The sequence below is a fragment of the Mastomys coucha genome, unplaced genomic scaffold (assembly GCF_008632895.1).
Source record: "Mastomys coucha isolate ucsf_1 unplaced genomic scaffold, UCSF_Mcou_1 pScaffold15, whole genome shotgun sequence".
NCBI classification, from domain to species: domain Eukaryota; kingdom Metazoa; phylum Chordata; class Mammalia; order Rodentia; family Muridae; genus Mastomys; species Mastomys coucha.
The window spans coordinates 106,252,387-106,279,159 of record NW_022196897.1 but is presented as its reverse complement, the minus strand read 5'-3'; the positions used below and the strand labels follow the sequence as shown (position 1 = coordinate 106,279,159).

Sequence of the window (26,773 nt, the reverse complement as noted above, 5' to 3'; positions counted from 1 at the left end):
AAAATTCTTAAGCTGGGAGTGTAGCTCCCTGACAGAATCTTAGCTTAGCATGCTTGAAACCCTAACTTAACAGACAGTACAACTAAAGAGAGTGTGCTCTCCCCTCTACAGCCCTAGAGCCCACTGTTGGCCTTTTGACTATCAAAGATAATTACTTTAATTGCCTGTAGGAAAATCACAGAAGGAGGCTTTGTGTTCAACAAAGGTATTTATGTTTGTTTTTTTTTTTTTTTCTGCAAGGAGTTTTCTTTGGCATCCTTTTGTAGGTGGTTACTTGGTAATTAGAGAGAAACTCCTGGCTCTCCCTCTGTGCTCTGGGCCAGACTCCAGAGAGCCCTAGAGCATTTGGGCTCTTCACTTTATGGCTTATATCCTAGAAAACACTGGAGTCCTTGAGTGGGAACTGAGAAGGAGCCTGGATGCCTTGTACTATAGCGGGGACCAGAGGGACCAGAGACAGTGGAGTTCTGCTGTCTGAAATGCCCTCCCCTACCCCCGAAGCCAGACGTGGTTCTATACATAGGACATACCTAGAACAAGCAGGTGCAGACAAAGAACATTCATCCATGGTTGCTTAGGACTGAGGACCACAAAGTAATCAGGCATGTCTGCTAGTGGGTAGAAGTGTTTTGTTTTATGCTGTTATTGTTGCTTTTGAGATTCATTTTGCAGCTCAGGGATTCCTCATATTCATCCTCTGTCGGGTGCTGCCACCAGGCACCAGGGAAATAATAATGGGGCGGGGGTAACCCACTCTGGTACTCTGAGCAGGTGGATGTGGGAGGCTGCCCATGCTCTCCACACCGCCTGGGTGGGTGTCTGGCTGTCATGAGCCATATCCCAGTCTGCAGGGGGCGGGGGGTAGTGGAAAGGGGACAACCCTGGTGGTCCCTGGTGCTCACAGAGGCTGAGGACAACATGAGGACAACAAGGGCTCCTAGTGCCTTGTCCTCAAGTCCATGTGGAGTCTAGCCAGAATACTGGGAGCTTGGGGCATTGTCTAGCTCCCGGGCATCAGACACTGTTGGATGCCGCAGAAGAGCTGAGAACGAGGCAGAGGCCCCGGGGCCGAAGGGAGAAAGGGGTCTAGATGAAAGGAGGCAACCCATGGTCTAAAGGTGTTTTATTGTAGAAAAGAGAGAAAGAGAGAGAAAGTAGAGGCCGGCCATGGCCACTTGGAGAGAGGGGGAGGGGAGAGTAAAGACAAGAGTAAGAGGTTAAGAGAGAAGAGAGAAAAAGAAAGAGGAGGGGGCAAACAGCCCCTTATATGGTGGGCTGGGCTACTCGTCTGTTCCCAGGTAACTGTGGGGCAGGGCATACTGGCTGTGGTCATTGACTGGGGGTGGAGTCTAGCCAGAATACTGGGAGCTTGGGGCATTGTCTAGCCACAGGATACTTGGAGTGAGGGCTCGTGGTGTCAGCTATCTATGTCTGGGGGCATGGATTACTATTACGTCCCTTGCAGAATACTCTACTGGGTCGCCAGGAATAAGCCTCGCTTGACCAAGAACACAGACTGATTTTCACGGTCCAACAATCCTCCTCTTGCTTCTTCAGCCTCCCACACCCATGCCACCATGCCTAGCTTCAGTAGGCTCTCCTTTCCTGTATAAAATGAAGCGCTCGGCCTTGGACGCCACAGTGAAAACACCAGGCAGGAACCGATGTGAGAGATGTGGGCTGGGAACTGTGTCCTCCCCTCTCCAACTATAGCACCTACACTTGTATGTTTTTCATTGACTGGATTCTACCTTGAAAATACTTGCAGTAGCATCTACTATATTAAGCTTTTGAACCCCTCCCAGCTCCATGCTGTTTAAGATATATTCTAATTTAACTGTGTAGTGTGGTCTCCACAAAGTAACTCATCATCATTTGATGCTGGGGTCCTGCCTGGGCCTTTAGGGAAACGGTACTGGATGGATACAGCATTGATGGAGGCTAAAGACTGGTGATCCCTGGCCTTATAATATTATCATTATGCTTTAATAAGCTCCGGTTTCTTACTCTGTAACTCTCTTACTATTTGTGCTTTAATAAGTACTGGTTTCCTTTCTCTTTCACTCAAAGACTTTTCACTGTCCAGGCAAGAGGCTTGGACTCATTAACTCTTTATGAAGCAGAGAGAAAAGAAAAAAAAAGAATTTAAATCTTTTACACAGGCATATGTACAGACACACACACACACACACACACACACACACACACACACACACACTGGTTGGGCCTGACGGCCTATGTCATCAACTCCACAAGTGTTCACACATACTTAAATACATACACATATACCTACACACATATGTATAGATAAACAGACATATATACATTTGGTGGATGGGACAGAGCCCTCCAAGCCACATACATACATTTTGTGGGTGGATGAGGCAGAGCCCCAGATGCCACACTTTCTTTCTTTTCTCTGGTCTTCTTAGACTTCTGAGACAAATGTTCTTAGAAAAATTATCCCAGATAAAATGTTACACAAAGGGAGAGTTACAGAAGGATGGCAGTAGTAAGTTCAAAGCAGTGTTTCATTCTATAAGCTCATTATAAGCTCCAAGCCACAGTTTCACGTGGCCTTGCTTTATTATAGTGCACACTCGTGGCTTCATCCTTGGACCTGACCTAGAATGAATGTTTAATTTGATCACAGATTTGTCCCAAGCCTCATTCTCTCCTTAGTGCAATTTATAAAACTCCACTGTATTCCTTGTTATATAGCCTGTGCTTACTATTCTGTGAGGAGTGGGCACATTCTATTATTTTTGTTTGTTTGTTTGTTTGTTTGTTTTGCTTGCCACAGCTGTCCTAAGTCCTGGAAAGGTGCTCACAATTTAAATTTTCTTGTGGTATTAAATAAATGTTGTAGTTAAAGGAGCATCCATACAGTAAAAAAGCTAAAAACTTCAGTTCCTTATAGAAAAAAAATGATTCTAAGTTCTAGAAACTTTCAAGTTTTTTTTAAATAGGAAAGCAAAATGAGCACATTATTTTTTCTATTTTTATAAAAGCATGCACTAAAATCCTGTTCTTTTTCTTGTGTTAATACAATGAAGACTTGTGACATTTAAATCAAAGCCAATCTTTTCTTTTCTTTTTTTCTTATTATATCTTTCTGGCAAAACAACTAAAACAGACCCTTAAAACATTCGTCCTAAAATTATTTAAATCAAATCAGGAATTCTATAAAATCATTAATTCATCTAAACAGCATTTATTCATGGAAGTACATGTCAGGAGCCAATTTCAAAAGAACCGCTGTTCTCACTGTCTTTATGGAGTTCTGAGTCTCCAAGAGGGAACCTTATCCACAGGCTGAATGCTTTATTTCTCCCCAACCTTTCTTTGATTGCAGACTAGATTTGCACAATACTCTGGCTGGAACACTTACTTACCGTTATTTTCCATTGATTTATGAGCATGGAAATTGTATGGAATGTTCCCTCATAGCGTTGTTGGTTAACACATGACACTGATTTGGAAACTGTCTGGCACATAGCTTTACACAAGCATTAGCTGTCATAATTGGGAACTGCTCTAATCTTTGTATCTTGTGCTCCAGTGATTTGGCTGGATCTTGTTTAAAGATCTCTCCATCCATCTCCCAAACTTCAATTCCATATCTTCCCTATCACTCTTCCCCCATCTTGTTTTCTTCATCTATTTCTTGAAGTATTTAGGGTTGCAATTGGACACATTCCTTACTTCTCAGTATTGTCAGAGTTGGTTTGCTTCCAGCCTCTCTTTTAAAAACCATCAGTTATCCCTTTTCCTTTTATCCAATCACTCACGCTCATAGAGTCCCTACCCACAAAACATTTTAATATGTTTGATATGTACACTGTGGTGGAAAGTGTCTCACAAAAGTTTAGTAAGTTTAAAAACATTATCACCAATATGATTTTTTCTTTCTTTTTCTTTTTCTTTTTTTTTTAGATTTTATTTTATTTTATATGTATGAGTGTTTTGCCTGCAGGTATGTTTGTGTACCATGTGCATACTTGGTTTCTACAGAAGTCAGAAAAGGGGTATCAGATCCCTTAGAACTGAATTTATGATGGTGATAAGTCTCCATGTGGATGCTGGAAACTGAACCTAGATCCTCTTCAAGAGCAGCCAGTGCTCTTCACCACTGAGCTGTTTCCAGCTCCTGTCCACGTACAGTTTTTATTCAATATGGTTTTTGTGTCACATGTATTTTTCATCTTTAGAAATGACTTCTTCTACTTCTGGTTCCCCTCACTGTGTCCCTTTTTTCCGCTGTCTTCTCTTAAGCATATTCATACTATTTAAATTGCTGTTTTAGACCTTTGGTTGCTAATCCCATCACCTATTGTTTCTGGGTTTGTCTCTATTTATGCTTCCTCGTTATAGGCTGTATCTTTCTATTTGCTTTGTAATTTTGAATGGACACTGGTCATTGGATTATGTTGTTTGCCAAGGTCCTGCTTGGCAGAAGGTAGGGAGGGTGGTGTCAGAGATCTGTGTCAAAAGCCGATGACTTCTGGAAATTTAACTCTCTGTTGTAATTAATTCAGGAGCCAAAAGCTGCTGGCTTCTGGCAATTTAACTCTTTCTTGCTATTTGGGACCAAAAGCTGTTGGCCTCTGGCAGTTAACTCCTGCTGATAGCATCAGGGCAGAAGAGTTAGTTACTTGGGTTTTTTTCTCTTTGACTCAGGAACCCCTTGCTAGCCAGGCAAGAAGCTCAAAGTTCATTAACTCTTCATGAGCCAGAGAGAAAAAGAAAAGGAAAGGAAAGGAAAGAAAAGAAAAGGAAAGGAAAGAAAAGAAAAGAAAGGAAAAGAGACAAAGGAAATCAGGCACACAGACAACACACATGCTGGATGAAGCTGAAAAAAGGCGCTCCACCACTCTATTATGGTTCTTAGTTGTTATACCTCCCTAGGACAGTTGATCACATGGTTTTAAAAGCATTTTTATATTCCATAAGGTCATAGTTAAATTTAAGGCAATAATTCATGTCATACATTACTAAGGCTTAAGGAACAGAATTGTTTACATGTCTTTAAAAATAAGACTAGTATCTGACTAAACATTCATTATTTGTTACTAGCTCCATAAGTTCATTATAAGTTTAAAGCAATAGTTCTTGTGTCATAAGTTAGCACAGTATTGTCAAGGGACAAATCATCTGCCTTGTGTCTTCTTATTTTGAAGCCTTGTTGTATAGATAAACTAGTCCATTGTTTATTTTCTGTCCTTGTACCTACAATAAATTGTCCATTTCCAGTTTATGACTTTTAGTTTCCAGATAGTGGACTCATTCCTAACCTAGAAGAAATGTTTTCCTTGATCATAAATTTGTTCCAAGCCTGTTTTCTTTTCCTAGTGCAATTAGGCCATAACACATGAAGGTTTACAGAGCTCTATTTGCAGCTTTAGTAGGCTAAAGTAGGCTTTAGTAAGCTATAGTAGGCTTGAGGTTACTTGTATCAATTTAGGAGTTCTAGAAAATCACTACCAGGAATTCCAAAAATCATCAATTCATCTACACAGCATTACTACATAAAAGTACATCTTCATATTGATTCTGTAGGAATCATTAGCTATGTAACAGTGAAAGGAAAGGCATATAAGCAGCAAGTAGCAATCCTGGGGTAAAGCCTCTGAGGACCCTGCATCTCAGAGCTCACCCATGGCAACCAGGTAAAAATGATGGGCCATCTCCAGAAAACTACTTGCTTGCTATAGACTTTTCTAGATAGCTTCTGACAACTGTTGAACTGAATGTTGTATCCATTAAAGGCTTTTGCTATGGTACACAATAAGGATTTTGCAAATCAATTTGAGCCTTTGAAGACTTCCCTTTAGTTTTGTTTTGATGGTTCTAGAACAGTCTTTATGTCTGTTCTAGTTTGTGAGTAGGTCATGACTCTTCGTGCCCCTAGAAGATCCATGTAGCATGAGGCTTCCATTCTGTCACTTCACCTGGGCTTCTTGAACTTTGTTCCCACATGGAAGGGCCTCTGCTGCAGAGCTTGGGAGAACTCTCTTCAGATCTGTCTCTCTTCTGTCCTGCTACCCCACAAGCTCTAGGCACCTTTGCTTCCCTGAACTGTGAGCTCATCCCTCTTCAAACTCCTGGGGGCTGCTTGGGTCCATCCTCCCTGTCTTACAGCCTGGAAGCTGCTTGGAGGATGTGCCTCACTTGGGATGTCTGATTTTTTTTTAAAGAATTATTTATTTATTATATGTAAGTACACTGTAGCTGTCTTCAGACACACCAGAAGAGGGCATCAGATCTCATTACAGATGGTTGTAAAGCCACCATGTGGTGGGATTTGAACTCAGGACCTTTGGAAGAACAGTCAGTGCTCTTAACCACTGAGCCATCTCTCTAGCCTGGGATGTCTGATGTTTTTCTCATGATTTGAGTTAAATGATTCCCTTCAGGGGAGGACAACCAAAAAGGTAGAGCACCATTGTCATGATATCCACCAAGGGACCATGTCACTCTGCAGTGCTGTTGACCATTCATTGCTGATGACTTTGATACCTGGCCATGGTGGTTTGCCTATTGTAGGTCCGAGGTGGCAGGAGTAGGATTAAACTTTTTTTGTACAATTTATTTGCACAAACCAGCATATAAAATGGGACCACACATTAGGCCTGGTTATTGTGTCTTTTCTGTCTCATTTAATCTAGAATAGATTTGTTTCTGAATATGTTGAAAGCCCTAAGACATTCTCCTGCAATACCCCACTTTTGTATTCACCTGAGGGCTTCACTGTACTGTTGGTCATCTTGTGCCTCTATACTTTGCTTTGTCAGCAAAAGTTAAGTGTCAAATTAAACATCTTGGGCTCAGGGCTGTTCCTTTTCTAGTGCCGGTCATCAAATCTAAGGCTTTGTGCATGCTAAGCTCTACCTGAGCTACAGCTGTGTCGAGAAAGGGCAGCTACTTCTCAAGCAGATTTCTGATTTTCCACATGTGCAGGAGCCAGAGTTTTGTCTTTTTTGTACTGATCTCAATGACTGACTTCTGTGTGACAGAAGAAACGGACATGAATGTGCTTACCATGAAGGTGTCTCTTTTATTTTCATTTTTTTATTTTTTTATTTTTTGTTTTTTTGAGACAGGGTTTCTCCATATAGTCCTGGCTGTCCTGGAACTCACTCTGTAGACTAGGCTGGCCTCAAACTCAGAAATCCACCTGCCTCTGCCTCCCAAGTGCTGGGATTAAAGGCATGCACTACCACTGTCTGGCTGTATCTCTTTTATTGCTCAACACCATTTGTTTACATGGGCTGCCATTCTATCTAATAATCCATGTTATGTGGGTCCCATATTCTCAGCCTCTTAGAAGGTGATGCTTTCAGGTTCATGCTTGCTTTCCCCATAAATAGTGTTCATCTGTATTTCTTGAATAGCAGAAGGAGCTCAATGACCATGATTTAGTCTGAAATAGCCCATCTTCTTCCTATCAAAAAAATAATTTGGGGGGCTAGAGATGGCTTAGGGTTTAAGAGCATTTGATGCTCTTACAGAGTTTGATTCTCAGCCCTATATGTTGTATCAAATCATATTTAACTCCAGTTCCAGGGAATCCAAAATATTCTTCTGGCCTCCTTAGGGACCAGACACCAATGTAATATACATACACACATGCAGGTAAACTATGAAACACATACAAAAATTGAATTAAATTAGTTTTTAATTAAATTCTTAAATTTGAAAAAAAATTTGGGAAGTTGGCAAACTAGTGCAGCAGTTAATAGTGCTTACTAGGGGGGCTGGTGAGATGGCTCAGTTGTTAAGAGCACCGACTGCTCTTCCAGAGGTCATGAGTTCAAATCCCAGCAACCACATGGTGGCTCACAACCATCCTTAATGAGATCTGATGCCCTCTCCTGGTGTGTCTGAGGACAGCTACAGTGTACTTACATATAATAATAAATAAATATTAAAAAATAAATAAAAAAATAGTACTTACTAGGTAGCCCCGAGGGCCAGAGTGTGGCTCCCAGTGCCCACATTAGAAGCTGGATGTGTCCCATACACTCCTAAAACCCCTGATCTGAGCCAAAATTGTGAAAGGAGAGTCACAGGGGCTTGCTAGTTTCCAGACTAGCTGAGAAATGTGATCCCCAGGCTCAAGGAGAGACCCTGCCTCGAAAAATAAGCAGAGAGTAATAGAGGTCACCCAACACCCTTTCTAGACTCCACCTATGTGTTCAGGCATACATTATGTACACACAGGCCTACATGCATGTAGACACATAACACACACACATACACAAATAAATAAACAAGAAAATAAAAATAGTCATCTGGTAGGGTGTGGCCCTAATGCAAGGCTAGAAGGCTGAAGTAGTAACAACAACAAAAAAAATGGATTACATGCCTTTACATTTAACAGATACCATGAAGAGCTAAGCAAGCTGCAGTTTCAGTTACTTAAGAGGTAAACACAGGAGGATCACTTAAGCTCAATATTTTGAAGCCAGTCGGGTATCAGACTCTATGGTAACAAAGTAAGCAATGAGAGAAACAGTTTAAAAAAAAAAAAAAAACAGTAGCAAAAAGAAAGCTACTCAAAAATCCAGAATAAGTATGGAAACAAATATGAATTCCTTCCATTCCCATTGTCAGTGAATGAGATTAGCTGGCTGAAGACCTTATGACAGGGTTACCTGAAAGGTCAAGGCTGCACAATCACTGTGGGTATTAAAGACAGTTGACTACGTGAAGGAGGGGTTGGGAGTAAGCGCATCCAGACAGAAAAGAAAAGGTGACAAACGGTCGGTGACATAGGTCATCACATGTAAATGTAATCACTGCACCGCTGCATAGAAGCTTTAGCTCACGCTCTTGGTGGTACACGGAGTGTGCTGGAATATACTCAGGAATTCTGAAGCCCCTTGCTAACTGAAACCCTATCCATTTCTGCCCAATGACCACTGCCGAGCATGCAGGCAAGTGTGTGTATGCACAACATGAATAAGTGCCCATGGCCTCTCTTTCATAAGTGATTCAGGTCCCACAACTTTGTCACGGAGAGTCTCCTGAATGTCATGTCAGACTGTGAGTCGCCAGAACTGATTGATAGTTTGTAGGTAACCTTGTTCACCAGCTGAAGGCAATTAATTTAACAGAAAGCGAATGAGCACGGGTTTTGTTCCCTGCATTGTGCTAGGAATGAAGAAACACAAGCGAAGTATCTGATGGAAGCCTCGCTTTGAGGTTATTTGTAATCTGGCCAACGAGATAAGATAGAGATGGTAAATTACAGAGAGCTTAATCTAGTGCTAAAATGTGTAGGCGACTGGAATTCTGTTGACGGCACACGTAGGAGGCTAATGTGACCCAGAGCAGTCAGAGAAACTTCAAAGAGGAAGGTGTACTGAGATCACAGGTGGCTGGGGTGCCCAGAGACGTGGCAAGGGCGGAGCTTGTAGTTAGAGCAAAGAAGGGATTAAGCAAACATGAACCCAAGTCCTGGCCTGACGCTCCTCTCCTTGTGACTTCACCTCTGTAAGCTTCAGGTGTGTCACCTTGTGCTTCATATTCTGTATCAGCAACTCTTCTTGCCAGCATGGCGGCTCACATCTATAATCTCAGCACTCAGGAGGCTGAGGCAGGAGGATAGCCGGAGGAGTGAGGATATAGAGTGAGATTCTGGCTCAAAACCAACTTCTCTACCCCAAGAAAAATAAAATAAGGAGGAGGGGCTGTAGCTAGAGGTGGAACACTTCCCAGCACGGTGAAACCCTGGATTTGATCCCTGGCTCCACAGGAAGAAGACAAGTCCTTGCCCAGGATTCCTGATTTGAATCTTGTGTCTATTTGGAGACCTTGCTATTACTAAACATATCTATAGTTGAACTGTCTTTTAACCTTCCCAATATGCCTGTCTAACCAAGGATATCATCATTACTATAGGTATTGGCCATGAGGTCAAGCACAGTATAAGCATTTTCTCACGTAATCATCTCTAGGATCCTATGTTTTTCTCAGCTTTAAGAATAGCACCGGGCAGTGGTGGCGCATGCCTTTAGATCCCAGCACTTGGGAGGTGGAGGCAGCAGATTTCTGAGTTCGAAGCCAGCCTGGTCTACAGAGTGAGTTCCAGGACAGCCAGGGATACACAGAGAAACCCTGTCTCAAAAAAAAAAAAAAAAAAAAAAAAAAAAAAAAGGAAAAGAAAAGAATGGCATACCTTAAGCTTAGGGAGGTGAGGTCACATGACAAGGAGAGGAAAGACAGGCCAGGACTTGGACCCATAAAAGAAAGTCCAGGGATGCAGCTTCCTGTTAGAGCACTTGTCTATTGTGTAGGAAGCCCTGAGCTCAACCCCAAGCACTACAACAAGAAGAGGAGGAAGAAGATGAGAACAGCCATGGGTTTGTCTCCAGCACCATAAAGAGTAGAGATTGGATTTGGTGACACATACCTGTAAACTCAAGGCAACTATAAAGAGTCTAAACTAAATTCTATAAGCAATAAGATATCTAATCTGAAAGTGTGAAACGCTTTCTAAATTGATAATAGCATGTGTGGTTAAGTCTTTATAAACATTTGGTATTTTACTCAGAGAAAAGGGATAAAGAAGAGGAAAAACTGTTCTTGCCCCTCTGTGGCTTCATTCTGTCTCACTGTAATAACCTGACCCTCCCTTCTCAGTCTTTTCATAGGCCATGATAAGTTCAAGCAAGAATGTATCAGTGTAAATCCTTCACTGTGCCCGGGTATAGCACATGGCCATTATGGCAGTGTGTGTTCACATCAGAAATCATTAGAGTAAGCATTATGCATCCATCCACTCATCCATCCACCCATCCATCCATCCATCTATCCACCCATCCATCCACCCATCCATCTACCCACCCATACATCCATACATCAAGTACTTGCACAATAGGCCTTGCCCTGTTATTGTTGCTGGTTGTGCAATGGTAAAGATGAGTAACATAATCTTTACCCTTAGGAGGGCAGACTCCTAAACAAATCATTACTGACCATGTGTTAGGGTAGGAAAGGGTCCATCAGGCCACAGCTACCAAGAGTTGATGTCAGCACTGACACTTTGAGTAGCTATGACTGGCTTCCTCAGTCAGAGTGGAAAAGGAAGGAGGCTGCTTTGTGCCCTCTGCCAGCTGCCCTGCCTTGGCATGCTCTCTTGCTGCCATGAGTAGCATGATCACACTTTTAGCATATGTGTGCCCACATAGTGCTCCAGTCTTGCCACACTTCAGTCTCGAGTTTCTTCAGTGGCAGCTTTTCTTCCACCACCTCTTCTCTGAGGGTGTCCTGTGTAACCCTAACCTTCTACCTACCTATCAGGACTGCCTACTGCTTGCCCTAGTTTGTTATGTTTTGTTTGGATGTGTTCAGATCTGCCACTCAAGGGAGAATTCAAGATTTCCTTTTGGGCTTCTCTCCTCCCCAAACCAAGTCACATCCAGGTTTGACCCTCTTTCCTGACCAAAGAGGCCTAAGTCAAACTAAGAAAGAGCCTAACCAAGACTGCTGGCTCAGATCGGACATCTCAGCTGCTTCAGAGGCTAAAGCAGCATGACCATAGACTCAAGACTTGCCAGGGCTCCAGAGTGAGTTTGGAGGTCAACTTAGTGACTTAACATGACACTGTCTCAGTATTTAAAACAAAAGAAGCAGCCTGAACTCAGTGATAAAGTAGTTGCCTACTATGTGCAAGACCCTGAGTTCAGTCACCAGCACCACAAAAAAATAATGAGGAAGGTTGTGTTGTGCTTAGTGGAACATAGCTGTAAGCTCAAGGCCAGCCTAGGCTATGTAATAAGACACTGTCTAAAAGGAAAAAAGGCCTAAACTAAAATCTATTAAAAAGTGAAATATCCAAACTTTACAAATATCTGTTTTTTACTTAATCATTTTGCCTCTTGGACTCTGCCTCAAGGAATAAGAAGGGATTGATCTGCAAAGATATCCATCACCATTACTTACTATAGGAAAAATACTGGAAGCCCGCTAAGTTTCAAAAAGTAAGCAGCACTAAAAACATAATATAGAAATACAGCAAATACAAAATAACCTGAGAAGATGTGCGGGATGTGTAGGACCCTTGGTTGCTTGAACTGTAAGTTTGCTACTGATGGGTGGACTTAGAGACGAAGCCACGGCTTGAATGAGAGCCCTGTGTCTTGCTAGTTGTGTGACTCTGCTCGAGGTAGCTCACTGTTCTTAACCTCTATCGCCAGGATGGAAATAATTATAGCAGATACTACTCAGAGTTCCCTTGAAGATAGCGAAGGTGAATCAGGCAGCATGTAGCCTCGCTGCTGGATACAAGCAAGTATTATTAGTCCTGAGCTGGGCAGGTCAACACTGCTGGGCACCAGGGGGACAGGCATCCTTAGAGTAATTAGTGCTGAGCAGTGAAAAGAATTCATTGAAAGAGCACATAATGGGATTGCAGCAGAAAACAGTAAAAGAAGTTAGCTAGCCAAGGAAACAGACACCCCTTGGGAATAAGGACAAGAGGAATGTTTTGCATCAAGTACACTCACTTTTCTAATCCCGAGTTACACAGACATCCTCTTTTCCCTGCTTGATCTGGGATGCTTTTCTGGAGAGGTTTCTGACGTAATACTGCCAAGAACAGAAGGGAGCTCCAAGCCACGGGAACTCTTGTCTGACAATTCGGTGGTCTCAGCAATAATTCTAATGACAAGAAGAAGCAGAATCCCAGTGGTTCGTTTGAAAATCGGAGACTTGAGGCCAGGACAGGAGTGAGGCCGAGCCAGGTCTCTGAGTCTTGTCAACAGAGAGATGTGCCTGCCCCTCCCTGCTGGCATAAACAGCAGATATGACAACTTGCCAGAGACTCTCTTAGCTCCAGCAAAGCTTGTCAGAGCAGCCAGTAACCTAACCTTTACCATAGTTATCCCTTGAGCTCAGGAAATGGGAAGAGATATGGAATCGCCATTAGCCTAATTACTTCCTGTGTGGTCCTGCAGATACCAAATGGATACTTTCACTAGATCCAGGAAGCCCGCCGTATGGTTTCAGGATTGGCAGAACACTGGTGGTCTGTTGCAGTAATTATCCAACTCCAATAAGCCTGTGAAAAAAAAACACACACACACAACCCAATTATTATATTTACAAGCTGTATGCCTAGATTGGGCAGATCTACCACTACACTAATCTATTCCCCAGCTATGAGATCCCTTGCTACTCGCTGCTTCTCCAGGCCATGTGGTTCTGCTCCATCTTTCTTCCACCTCCTCTTCCTCTGTCCTTCTTCCTCTGTCGGCCTCTATCCTTCGTTACAGCTTGTGATTGGGCGGTGGAAGGGAAAGGTGGGGCTGGAGGTTCACATGAAATCACCTGAGTACTTGATCCTCTCCTTGTTGGGGCAGCCTATCTGAAGGAAGCAGAATTAACATCAGAATATAAACAGCACCATGGCAACCCACAGCAGTGGTCCCTCTGTCTTTCCATAGTGATGAGGTGCCTGGGCATCCCCACCCGAGTGATCACCAACTTTGATTCCGGCCATGACACCGACGGGAACCTGATCATTGATGAATATTACGATAATACAGGCAGGATTTTGGAGAATATGAAGAAGGACACCGTCTGGTGAGACCCAACCTCTTAGTCTTTTTATTGGACCACAGATCTGAGCCAAAACCACCACAAGCAGGAAGCAGGACAGGACCGCATTCATAGCCTATGCTCTTCCCCTCCCCTCCTGTTTCCTGTCCTGGGGCTGAGAACAAAACAGAACACAGCTACGGTTTTAGAATCCTCACATCATCAAAGCTGTTGGACTGGGGTTGAAGTCCCTCTTTGTCACCTCCTTCTTCTAATAGCCTAAGGGTCTGACCACAGAGGCCTGATGTCTCACTTGTAGACATAGCAAAGACTAGGACTACCTCTCTGGGATGGATGCATGCGCGCCTGTGTGCGCACGCGCGCACACACACACACTCACAGGCATATACATATAGAGACAGAGACAGTGAGACAGAGAGTGAGGAAAGGGGCCATGAGGACTCCTTTGAGAGAACCTAAAGGACTTTTTAGTTAACTGGAAGCCTTCACTTAGTTCACACACTCACACAGACACATAGAGGCTCACAGGAGGAAGGTCTCCTCCCAATAGATGCTTAAGCAACATGAGTCTATCTTTCTGTGGCCAGTCTGCTTGCTTATCCTTGGTCTAGAAAGGAAACGTGCAGGGTAGCCTGTGCCTTCTCCGTGTTAACACCGACTCCCCTGGCTTCTTCCTAGGAATTTCCATGTGTGGAATGAGTGCTGGATGGCACGTAAGGACCTCCCGCCTGGATACGGAGGCTGGCAGGTGCTCGATGCTACACCCCAGGAAACCAGCAATGGTGAGGCTCCCACGAGAGAAGTCAGGGCCACTCCCACAGACCTGCCCCAGCCCCTGTGCGGCACACCACTACTACCCACCAAAGCTTTTCTCCCTGTTCTCCTTCAGGGCTCTACTGCTGTGGCCCTGCTTCTGTCAAAGCCATCAAAGAGGGAGAAGTTGACCTAAACTATGACACGCGCTTTGCGTTTTCTATGGTGAATGCTGACTGCATGTCCTGGCTTGTCTATGGAGGGAAGGAGCAGAAACTTCACCAGGACACAGCTACTGTTGGGAATTTCATCAGCACCAAGAGCATCCAGAGTGATGAGCGTGATGACATCACTGAGAGCTACAAGTATGAAGAAGGTACAGCCAAGCAGCCTTCCTGAGAGCCCAAGTTCTAGGGTAACACCCCCGCCATTGTCTGGGGAGTCAGAGGGCACAGGCAGGGAAAGACCCAGGTCCATGATCTCACTTCTCCAGTCCACCATTACCTCATGTCCTACAGACCAGAGACCTCCCTCCAATATGTTCATACCTACTGGAGAGATATCCTGCCAACAGAGCAAACATGAGTTCTCCCAGCTCCCCTCAAAATTCAGCCTCCAACTGAAGATGGCAGTCAGCATAGTAAACTTCTTTCTACTGGTTGATTTCTGTTATTTAACCTATCATCTAATTCATTGTATTGGCTTGAGTGCTTAGGTAACAGACCAGATCACCAGCCAGCACTCACACTTATTTAGGGTCAATTGGTGTTCACACTCGTGGGTCCTGCAGGGCCAGTGGGTGATGCTGAGGTAACAGTCCTGTCGGGGGGGTTCTTATCCAAGCCAGCAAGGCCAAAGGAGAGACCATGTTGGTAAATGTACTCTTGGGACAGATCCTGCAAGACTAACATCTAGGAAGTGAAGCGAAGATATCCAGCCATGAGCATCAGAATCAGGGTCTTAACCACTGAGCTGTCGATACGGCCCCTGTATGTATTTTGAAGCTAGGTAGTGTAATATTTACTACTTTGTATTTTATTCAAGATGGCTTTACTTATTCCCGGCAACTTAAGGTTCATGTCTTTTTTTTTTTTCTTGCTGTAGTTCAGTGACATATTCCATTTTTTTGATAGGTAATATATTGACTATATAGATCACTTTGGGTTATGTGGACATCTTTGGCCACTTACTTTCATTTTTACTATTTCACAATTCAAATAGCAAACAAAGTATAAACAGGGCTTACTTTACATGAATATATTAACTGGATTTTTATCAAATGAATAGGGAATTCTATTTAAATAACTGTCTCCTCTTTTTGAACTTAGTACAGGAACAGACCACAATGAGTCTTGATGCATCATCTAGGGGTTGTGAAGCATAAGAGGTGGACCAGGTGGCAGGTTACAGGTCACACACACATCATTAGGGCCCTCATTCTTGGACCATAGGGCCTGACGCATTCTATTGCTTCCCAGGAGAAGCAATGGGAGAGGGAAGAAAAGGGGGAACTAATTTCCAGAAATTACTAGTGCTCCCAGCCACAGTGGCTCTGCTTCTGAAACCACTAACCCCTGGAATCTCAGGGTACAACTCCCAAAGCTGGAGGCCCAGGAAGGCACAAGAAAGGACAAAGGTAGCTGGGAAAGTGTGATTGAGGCCAGACCCACTAAGTGAGATAGCGGCCTTCCAGAGCCACACACAGCAGGGGAAGGAAGAGAGTATGGCCTGGCAGGGCCTTTGGGAGAGACACATGACTGGTTCCATGAACAAATTCACCAGACTGACAGACTGAGATCAGGGACGAGTGGTCTCTGTGGGAAGAACTCAGCACCATGGGCTGAGCTAGCTTGAGAATCTGGGAGGTGTCTCTCAGAGTCCAGGAGCCCGGAGACTACCCTTAAGGGCCCTCCATGGCCTCCTCGGGTCCTAGGTACAGTCCTATGGGAAGCCCACGAAAGGATAATGGGAGTAAGAGGCAGGGAAGTGGACAATGTCTACTGGGCCTTCTTGTCTTCTGTGGGTGACAGGAGGGTGGTGGAGGCTGCTCACGCACCTGGAGACATTATGTTGGTTGCCTGGGTTGTAATAGGTAGGCACTAGAAGCTATTTTTGTGGCCCTGGCCCCAGCTGCAGGAATGGAGAGGATGTTGGGGCCTCTGACACAGAGGTTCCACTGGCTCTGGATAGGCAGGGGTTTTACAAATCCTATGACCCGATCTGTCATGGGGGGAGGGGCTAGATAGAACTCAGGTTGAGGGAAGCTATGGGTATTCAGGGACACATCCATTGGCTACTGGTGGGGAAAAGGCATAGGCTCTGCAGGGCATGTTAGAGTACCCATAGGCTACATTTAGGGTCTTCACCTCTGGGGGCTTGAGATGCCACCTGGGGCATCCGCCCTGCAAACTCAATAGCACCCCACACTGTGGAGGTCATCTTACAAGAGGGGAGCCTTCCCAGCCCTGTCCTGGGTCATCACTACTTTCTTGATGAAGTTCCCATGGAATACTGGCTGCCTGATCTCATGGTCCTTCATCAGGTAAAACGGCATCATGAGGGATTTCATTCTTCCCATCAGATAGAAAGATGGCCCATTAAAGGATAAGATACATAAGGTAGATGGTGCCTCTCTTGCTCCCTTTGAAGGCTGTTTACACATTCTTCATGTCATTAAATGTAAGAGCCACCTGAGCATAGGACATCAGGATGCTCTTAGTGCTGCTTAGGGTCACTCCCACAGCCTCTGAGTGATTCCTGTTGAACACCATAGTCTCTGACTGGGGTCTTAGTGTGGGTATTAGCAATACTGATTCTCCCGGCCCGTGCACATGGAATATCTTCTTACCTTTTGTATTCTCTTCAATTTCTTTCATCAGTATTTTATGATTTTCATTCAAAGAGGTCTTTTACTTCTTTGATTAAATTCATTCTTTAGTATTGTTTTTTGGGCAGTGGTGGCACATGCCTTTAATCCCAGCACTTGGGAGGCAGAAGCAGGTGGATTTCTGAGTTCGAGGCCAGTCTGGTCTACAGAGTGAGTTCCAGGACAGCCAGGGCTACACAGAGAAACCCTGTCTCGAAGAAAAAACAAAAAAACAAAAAACAAAACAAAAACAAGCAAAAACAAACAAAAAAAAAAGTATTGCTTTTTTCTTAATTTCTATTCTGATAATTCACTATTAGCATATAGCAATGCAAGTGACTTTTTAAAGAGCTATTTTATTTTGATTTATGTGTATGTATGTGCATATGTATGTGGGGGTTCCCTTAGAGGCAAAAGGAAAGTGTTCAATCCCTTAGAGCTGTGGTTGTGACCACCCTGATGTGGTGCTGGGTACTGAACTCTGGTCCTCTGTTTAGAGCAGCAAGTGCTCTTAACTTCTAAGCATATCTCCAACCCCCCTGAAAATGATTTTTGCAAGCCGATTTTGCATCTTGTAATTCTGTTGATTGATGTTGCTGATGGAGGTGCTGAGACTAGTATGTTGAGGCAAGGCTTAGCTCCTGGGTCAGCCTGGCACACACTAATACTTTATCCTACCTTTCTAGGTTCCCTTCGAGAGAGAGAGGTGTTTCTAAAGGCTCTGCAGAAGCTGCAGGCTGCAAGGTCTCAAGGGCCTCACCAAGCAAACTCAAATCCCTTCAGCTCCATGCCACCAAGGCAGGGCAATGCCAGGGGCCCCGATACACCTTCCCTTCGACCCAGTGATGTCCTCCAGGTCTCTCTGAAGTTCGAGCTGCTGGACTCACCCAAAATGGGTCAGGACATAAACTTTGTCCTGTTGGCTGTCAACAAGTCACCTCAGTTCAAGGATCTCAAACTCAACTTGAGTGCCCAGTCTCTGCTGCACGACGGCAGCCCCCTGGCCCCGTTCTGGCAGGACACAGCATTCATCACACTGTTCCCTGAAGAAGGTAGATGCATAACTCTTCTGTAGCCCCTCCCTCTTCCTTCCCTACTGCTTTCTCCCTCCTTCCTTCCTTCTGCTGACCTGCTTTTCTACCCCTAAGGAAAGTAGCCTGCTTATTGGTGCTTTGGAGTCAAGTAGAGTTTGTCTGGAACCTCAGAATGACTGGGCAACCTATACTGCCTTTATTAACTGCCATTTTTCCTTCCAACAGGTTAGTTTCTACTTCGGCAAAATTCGGTGCCCATTAGCTCCCTCTTCTCCATCGAAGAACCGTCGAAATCGACCCTCTCTCACCCATTCTCACGTCTCCCTCCTTGTCTTCACTCCCTAGAAAAGAGCTACCCTTGCAAAATCCTCTACTCACAGTACAGCCAGTATCTGTCGACGGACAAGCTAATCCGCATCAGTGCCCTGGGTGAAGAGAAGAACAGTCCTGAGAAAATCCTGGTGAACAAGATCATCACCTTGACTTTCCCAGGCATCATGATTAATGTAGGCAAAGAATCGTCTCTTATAAAAATGGTCCTGGGGCCCTGAGCTCTGGATGGGAGGTAGCTGGGCCTGCTCAAGAGGATGTCTCTTCTTTGCTTCTTCTGGTTTCCCCAGGTGGGGGGACAGCATATTGAGGGGGTCTTCATCTCCTGGTACTATTAGAGGTCTTTTGTGTGGCTCCTTGAGCTCAAGCCATGGCTTTCTTCCTGAGTTGGCCTTCCAGGGGCAAATGAGGAAAGAGTCCAGATGGCAGTAGCTCACTGGAGGGAAGAGTCCACCTCCAAGTCAGGTCAGATTTGATTTGCCATTTCCTGATCATGTGTCCTTGGGCTCCTGCTTCTTGAAGTGTCAAGGAGAATAGATGCCAGGGGCTCTGTGACCTGAGTGGGAAGGGGTTGGGCTCTTTCTCTGCAGTGCTGCACCCAGGGTCTAACCCATCTCCTGGATTCCCACCAAGTGAGGCCATGAGCCCCGTTGACAGCAAGCACCTCACAGTCTTGAGTAGGCTTAAACAGCATCTTAGCAAAGGGTCAAATACATGTTGAGAGACATGAGAAGAGATGGGAAAGGCCTTGTGTTTCTAGGGGCAGCAAAGTATGAGAAGGCAAATATACGAGAAACCCAAGGTCAGTAGGGCTAAGTGAAAAATGTCATGTAGATTCCCCAGTGCCCTCTCCAGGCTGATAAGAGACTCTTCTAGTGTGCTTCTCTGATACTGTAACAAAACACTGATCTAGGCCAACCTGGGGAGAAGGGGTATACTGATCATTGAGGGAATTCAGGCAAGGAACACACATAGAATCAGAACCAAGAAGGAGTGCTGCTTATGGGTTTGCTCCCTATGGCTTGCTCATCTTCCTTTCTTCTATAGTCAGGGACACCTGCCTAGGGGTGGTACCTCTCACAGTGAACTAAGCCCTCCCACATCAATTGAAAATGCCACCACAGACGTGCCCACGGGCCAATATGATGATGGCAACTCCTCAATTGATGTTGATCCTCCTCCTAGACAATGCTAACTTTTATCCAGTTGACAAACACCAACCAGCCCAGGGACCAAAGTCTCAGTGATGAACTTTGACCTTCTTGGTAGAAGGAAGGGTTAGAGAGACACCTTTATCAATGTATGCCATTAGGTACACATATGGAAGCCTGAGAGCATTTCTTGTACCTGTTTCTTCTTATTGCTTCAACTCAAAATAGTCCTTAAGCTAAAGTGGCGTATTGGGGATGGTTTATTCTGACACCTACAAAACAGCGCTACACATTAGCGTTCCATGAACTCGGGGATGGTGACTAATCTCTGGGTCTCTCTCTGCTTAGGTTCTAGGAGCTGCCTTTGTGAATCAGCCGCTCACGGTCCAGGTGGTCTTTTCAAACCCACTCTCAGAGCCGGTTGAGGATTGTGTGCTGACCTTGGAAGGAAGTGGTCTTTTTAGGAAGCAGCAGAGAGTTCTGTAAGTTCTGGGCACACTCTGCCTTCCCTCTCATTGTCTCCTGCCTATTCCATTATCAGGCCCCTAAGGCCTGATGGAAGATGCTGGGAAATGACAAGGAGAGGGGTTTTCTGAGATTCTCCACTCTCTTTGCAGCATTGGAGTCCTCAAACCCCATCACAAAGCCAGCATCACTCTGAAGACCATCCCTTTCAAGAGTGGCCAAAGGCAGATCCAAGCTAATCTCAGGAGCAATAGGTTTAAAGACATCAAGGGCTACAAGAATGTGTACGTAGACATTGGCTTATAAACTCCGAGACAGAGGCTGGAGAGTTGGCTCAGCGGTTGAGAGGACGTGCTGTGTTTGCAAAGGACTTGGGTTCAATTTCCCAGAACCCATATGGTGGTTCACAATCATCTGTAACTCCAGTTTCAGAGGATTCAATCAGCATACATGGTACACATACATGCATGCAGAAAAAAAAAATTACTTTCATACACATAAAGTGAAAATAAATAAATCTAAATTTTTTTAAAATTCATTTAAATTTATTTTAAATTTAAATTTACTTAAACTCTGCTCTTGCTCTCTTACCTCTTATTTTCTTGCTCTTACTCTTGCTCCCTTGCTCCGCCCCCTCCTCCTGCCTTCCCTTCCCTCCTTTCTCCACATGGCCTCTGCTTCTCTACTCTTCTCACTGTCTCTCTGTGTTTCTACAATAAACGCCTTAAAACCAAAATCAAACCAAACCAAAACAAAACAAAGTCTCTGAGATATACTGGCAGTATGGATTTTAAAATGAAGGCCTAACCAGACTCTGTCATCAACATCAAGAGAGATGCCAGAGACAGCTAGTTACCAGGTCTGTTTATACAACTTGCTGGGACTCTTTGGCACCCAGGGATTCTACCTTACAGAAGTGTGATTTGGCACAAAGGTCAAAGGAACACAGGTTCAGCAGCTCTCTATGTAGCTGTGATGATGCCAGGACATGGACAAACTCCATTCCCTTCTTTGTCCTCATCCTTCACTTTCCCTTCAGAGCTTCCAACGACCCTTCAGTTGCTAATGAGTTTCCTGTTGTTTCTAGGTGTGAGCCCATTTACTCATTCAAGAAGTACTGAATGAGTATAAGACACAAGCAAAAGCCCTGGCATGCTGAGCCTACATCCTAAAGGGAACAGGAAAGATAGACATCTCACAGGTGCCCATCAATGCAGGCAAAGGGCAAAGATCCCCAAGGATTTTAATACGCATGTCCTGTCTCAGTTTCTTGGCAAAAAGAGAGAAAAATAAGAGATCTCTCACCCTGGCCTTCCCTTAACTTCCCATATAACATTGACGTCATTCTTTAGTCCTCTCAGTCCTAGGGTCTCCATCCAATGCCCTTGTGTCCTTACAGGTCTGCCATTGGCTTGCATTGGGAGGTAAAAGCCACTGAATAATGCAATGAGGTAGATATTTGGTGGGAATGAAATAGCCTCCTGGTCACAGAGTTTGCTGAGGGTCACTCAGACCCTGCCCTCCCAGGGTGCTGCTACACAGAACAACTTTGCACCTGCTTGCCCAGCACACTGCCAAAGAAAGGCAAGATGGATGCTGCCCTCCAGGCACTGGCTACTGTGACTAAGACAGAGGTCCTAGTAAGTGTTCAGTCATTAAATAGAAGTTAACAACGACTTCCATTACACATAAACAAAGGGGTCAATGTCATTAATCAGAGGGAGAGAAGGGGTGTGGTGGGAATTACCTCCTAAGCTGATTGTCCTGTAGGAGAATCACCTGGGAACCGGGAGCTGGTGGCACAGCTGCAAGTAACCTATAATTAACTTTATCCTATAATTATCACATGACAACAATTAGAAAGCATTTAAGGAAAACTCTGTGGAGAGGCACACCTGAGAGTCAAAGACCTCTGAAGTTCTTGGGAGTTTTCAGCTGCCACATCCTCAAACTTGTTCATGAGTCCTGTTGTCAACACCACATTCACGCGCTCACTCAACACATTGTGGCTGAGTTTCTTCTTCCAGGTGCAAGGCCCTAAGGCGGGCTGGCACTGAGTATATACACGAAGGACCAGAGCCGGCACACAGGGAGCTCAAGCACAGGCATTTAAAGAATGTAAAATACATAGGAGATTTTTAAAGACTTTTAATTTTTTTTAACGTTTTTACATTTATTGTGTGTGTGTGCACGCGTGCATGCACGCGCACTCGCGCAAGTGCATGTGTGTGTGCATGTGAGCATGCATGTTGGACACATGAATGTCATAGCATGCAGTCAGAGGACAACTTGAGGGGGCTAGTTTTCTACTCCTACCACATGAGTCTGGTCCTCAGGCTTGGCAGCAAGCACCCTTACTCATTAAGCCCTCTCACCTACCAAGGAGATTTTTAACAAAGTGTGCTGGGAACCATTAATGAGGTAACCAGAGTGTTGTAGGAGCACAAAGAGGGAGAACCAGCTCAGTTCAAACTGTAGATTAAGGAAAGCGTCCTGGAAGAAGTGACATACTTCCTGGAGGAACTAAAATCCTAGGAGATGGTCAAAATTACACTACAAGATCAGAAGGCAACAAGGCTGGGTGAAGCAGCCAGGAACTGCAAACCCTTTGAATGCTTCGAGGGCAGACTAGAAGGGAGCGGATAGCGGGAAACACATGGGCCAAACGGTAGGTGATGAAAGTCTTCAGGTAGCTGTCTAAGAAGCTGGGGCCAACACTGTGGAAGGTTTGTTTCTCCTCCATCCTGGAGCGCAGTCCCTGCCCGCCATGGCAGGGCTTGGAGCAGATTCTCCTTCGCAGCACTGAGCAGGCTTCATGTGAATTAAGAAGGGCTAAGGATATGTGCCCTGGTCAGCTGGAGAAGCTTGCAGTCCCCACCAGGGTCATTCACTTGAGTCAAGGCCTTCCCTAACCACAAAGGCTGCTTTTTCATTGGTTCATTGAATGTTTATTGAGCATCACGGCCAGAGGGGACTTTTGCTGGGCAGATCAGACTCTTCTCAGAGGGCCAGGGAAGAGAGAAACTTAATCCACAGCCCATGCTTCTCAACAGCGGAAGAGAGAGTGTGCACATCCCTGCTCACTGCTGCCGGGACCCCTCAGCCATCCTGGCTTCTACCTTCTCCTGGTTCTGGGCCCAATTTTATTTATTTATTTATTTTTTACCTCAGTCAAAGCTATGCCTCATTTTCTGTCATTTTGGGTTAAATGGACAGAAAACGGTTTCTGTTGCTTGCAATCAAAAGACTGTGGAGACTAGGTGACTTCTTCAATACACCCAGCAAAGTCTGACTCGAGGTGCCCATTGTACAATCCTGCCCAGTGCTCCTAGAGTCTGCCCTTTGGTCCTAAAAATGTCTGCCAGTATATAAGGCAATCTAAAGTCCAAGGAAGTGGTAGAAGCTCTTGTTTTTCCTCACCTTATGAATCGGAAGAAAGTCTGAGACTGGCTGCATGGGAAGGGTAGGAAGTGGCAACAGCTAGATCTTGTTACCTAGACTCTGCTGCTCTCTGATCTTTGGCCTAACAAACCCATTTTCTTTCAGCCCCAACTGCAATGCTTTACCCCCATTCGAACTGGCAGAGAAAATATTCTCTCTTCAGCAGGAGAGGATGCACAAGCAGTATGTCACACCTCTGTACCTACCTCGGAGGCTTCACTATCTAGTATCCAGTTCCGGACTGGCTGCTTCTCCCTAAGCACAGACAAAAATAACTTGATTTCAAAGTGTTATCAGAGAGCCAGAGTTCCCCTGCTTCCTCTAGGATAGGCTTGGCTTTAACCGTATGAGAGCAAGGAGCTGCCTGAAGGGAGGCAGGCCAGGAGCCTGGACTAGCCAGGGTGTCTAGGAACTGTTAAGGCTGAGACCATGAGTGAATCTGTGGGCATGTGTGTGTGTGTGTGTGTGTGTGTGTGTGAGAGAGAGAGAGAGAGAGAGAGAGAGAGAGAGAGAGAGAGAGAGAGAGAGAGAGAGTTCTATATTCAACATTAGACTCTAGATGATGCCGATCTACTCCAGAGAATATTTTCTCTGCCAGTTTGAATGGAGGTAAAGCATTGCAGTTGGGGCTGATTTAAAACTGGTTTCTGGACCTGAGATGCCTCAGTGGTTAAGAGCATTGGCTGTTCTTGCAGAGGACCTGGGTTCAGTTCCCAGCATCCAGACAGCAGCTCACAACTAACTCCAGATCTGATGCCCTCTTCTGATCTTCATGGGCACTGCACACACATGGTTCCCAGATTGTACATGCAGGCAAAACACCCACACATAAAACAAATTAATTAATTAAAATAAAATATCTTTTAAATTATAAAATAAAATTGCTTTCTGTTTCCTATTTACTGTTTTCTCCTGGAGTCCCTTTTTGGCTGCAGTCAAAATCGTGAAGTATTAAGTGGGACCCTTCATCCTTGGAGAGACTAGGACTCCATTTATGTGAGGCTGACAGATGATCTCAGATTCCCATACATTCACCTGCCAACTATGAATCAGCAAATGCCTACGAAAAGGTAGAAGTTGGGGTCAAGATCATTTCTATGCACCCTCCTCCAAAGATCTTGACTGAGCCAATCCTTGCTCCCATGATGACTTCAACCTTTTATGTAGCTTTGCTGGTTCTCAACAGAATTGATTATAGCAATCTAGTCTGCTTATTCTAGAAGCAGAAATCAGTAAGAAATTTTTCAAAAAAGATGGGATAGAGAGCCTTTTCCATGGTGGACTGGATGCAAGTTAATGTGTTCCACAATGAGAGAGATTTGACCTCAGTTTGAATCTAGGTTTTTGAGATGCTGGGGAAGTGTCAACACACAGCCTGTGGACAGCATGTGAGTGCATGTGGATAGTATGCAGACAGCATGTGAGTGGCATGTGGTCAGCATGTGGACAGCATGTGGGTGGCATGTAGACAGCATGTGGGTAGCATGTGGGGGTGTGTGGATGGCATGCAGAGAGCATGTAGACAGCATGTGGACAGTAAGTTATGTTATACCTCGTTTAACTTCATCCATGGCTCTGTCTTGGGGTGGTTCCTCCACTCCTTCACTGTTGGCATTACTCTGCATGTTCTTCTGTCATGTCATGCTTTATTATTAGCCATTTTAAATCCTGGAACTAGGTAGCATATTAACTGACGGCTTTGTGAATTCATTTACTCATAAGTATGTGTTCCCTCAACAATACTGAGATACTGGTCCCTTATTTGGCTTACAAACTGAGGCTGAGGTCATAGGAGATGATGTCCGCTGAAGTGCTTTGTAAAGCAAGTACTGGCATAGCTTACATGAGCCTGGGGGTCATGTTGAAAGAACTCTTTGCCCTTTCTATTCCCATTAATACAACTTGTCAATCACTTTTCTTTTCAAATCTGTTCACATTTCCCTTCCACATTCCCTAATGAAGTCCTTGTTATCTTTCACTTGAACCATTACTAGATGTCTCTTATTGGTCAACTTCCACTCTCTTAGCCCTCTAGACTATTTTCTTTAATTTAGCCAGCGTGTGGCATTCTAAAATGCAAATATGACTTGGTAGTGCTTGCTCTAAGTGTGGCTTGATGGTCTCCCACTGCTCTGAGGATAAACACCAAACCCTCAATGCATCCTGGACCTTCACCTGCTTTCTGCATTAGTGAGTCTGCCTTTACTCTTCCACCTCCTCTCACAACACCCAGCTAGCCAGGGCCTATTTACCTCGCAGCTGTCCAGCTTCAGTCCTACTCATGAGGAAGTCTCTCCTGACCTCCACTCCACACCTATCTCAAACTGGACTGACAAGCCCTTTCAGGAACCTAGAAGTGTCTGTCTCCCCCTGCTGGAACAGGTTTCTAGGTGCAGAAAAACATTGATCTAATTTATGAGAATCTAATATAGTTTCTGGTGCATAAGAGTGGTCAAATGTTCTCCCCTCATGGTTGAATAAACAATTCTGTCTTTGGGACACACCAGCTGGGGGACTAGTTTTCTGCAGAGGGCCGGGGAGTGGGAAGGTGTGGTCATCTCAGGAAGCAGGATGGACATTTTGGGTCACCCCTCCTTCCTCTTCACCTATTCCACCTTCCCTGGCTACACCAAACCACAGTGGCACCTGCCTTATTCCAGGCTCTTCTAAAAGTGCTCCCCCCACCATGGAAACTGCCAGAGACTAGATATTGTGAGGGTCTCCTGGGAATTCCATTACCGCAGATTGTCTTTGCTAAATGGTTTGAAACATAGAAGAAACCCCACAAAATGGAGCAAGCTCACAATTCTGCCCATTGCCCACTCAGGGAGAGGCTCTGTACGGTGAATGTGGCTGTTTGGTAAGACCTTTCTTTTCCTTGCAAGTTTTGATTATTTTAATATTTAAATATATATATATATATATATATATATATATATATATATATATATATATATATATATATACATGCTCGTGGTACAGGGGTACAGATGAAGAAAGCCTACTGCTGGGCACTGAATGTTCAAATGCAGGAACTTTCCAGAAATGCTCTGGGTAAATACAAGCAAACTCACACATATCCTCCCCACATACATCCTCATACAGAACTCACACATATCCTCCCCACATACATCCTCATACAGAACTCACACATATCCTCCCCACAT

At 44.6% G+C, this 26,773-nt stretch overlaps 1 protein-coding gene, 1 long non-coding RNA gene and 1 pseudogene across 2 annotated transcripts in view; 1 reads left to right on the top strand and 2 right to left on the bottom strand.

The window, feature by feature from the left end:
- LOC116090780 overlaps nt 1-12,819 on the bottom strand; it is a 17,812-nt gene extending 4,993 nt beyond the window's left edge. The window contains exon 1 of the long non-coding RNA XR_004118818.1: nt 12,513-12,819. This is a non-coding gene — a long non-coding RNA (uncharacterized LOC116090780). The remainder of the gene's footprint in view (nt 1-12,512) is intronic.
- Nucleotides 1-20,711, top strand: part of Tgm5 (transglutaminase 5) — a 41,192-nt gene extending 20,481 nt beyond the window's left edge. Inside the window, exons 7-13 of the mRNA XM_031371626.1 lie at nt 13,452-13,590; nt 14,245-14,348; nt 14,456-14,695; nt 17,872-18,237; nt 18,565-18,725; nt 20,049-20,182; nt 20,318-20,711. Coding sequence (XP_031227486.1) covers nt 13,452-13,590; nt 14,245-14,348; nt 14,456-14,695; nt 17,872-18,237; nt 18,565-18,725; nt 20,049-20,182; nt 20,318-20,471 — 1,298 coding nt within the window. The 3' untranslated portion in view covers nt 20,472-20,711. The remainder of the gene's footprint in view (nt 1-13,451; nt 13,591-14,244; nt 14,349-14,455; nt 14,696-17,871; nt 18,238-18,564; nt 18,726-20,048; nt 20,183-20,317) is intronic.
- Nucleotides 16,385-17,090, bottom strand: LOC116090591 (annotated as a pseudogene).
- Nucleotides 20,712-26,773: the final 6,062 nt, after the last annotated feature.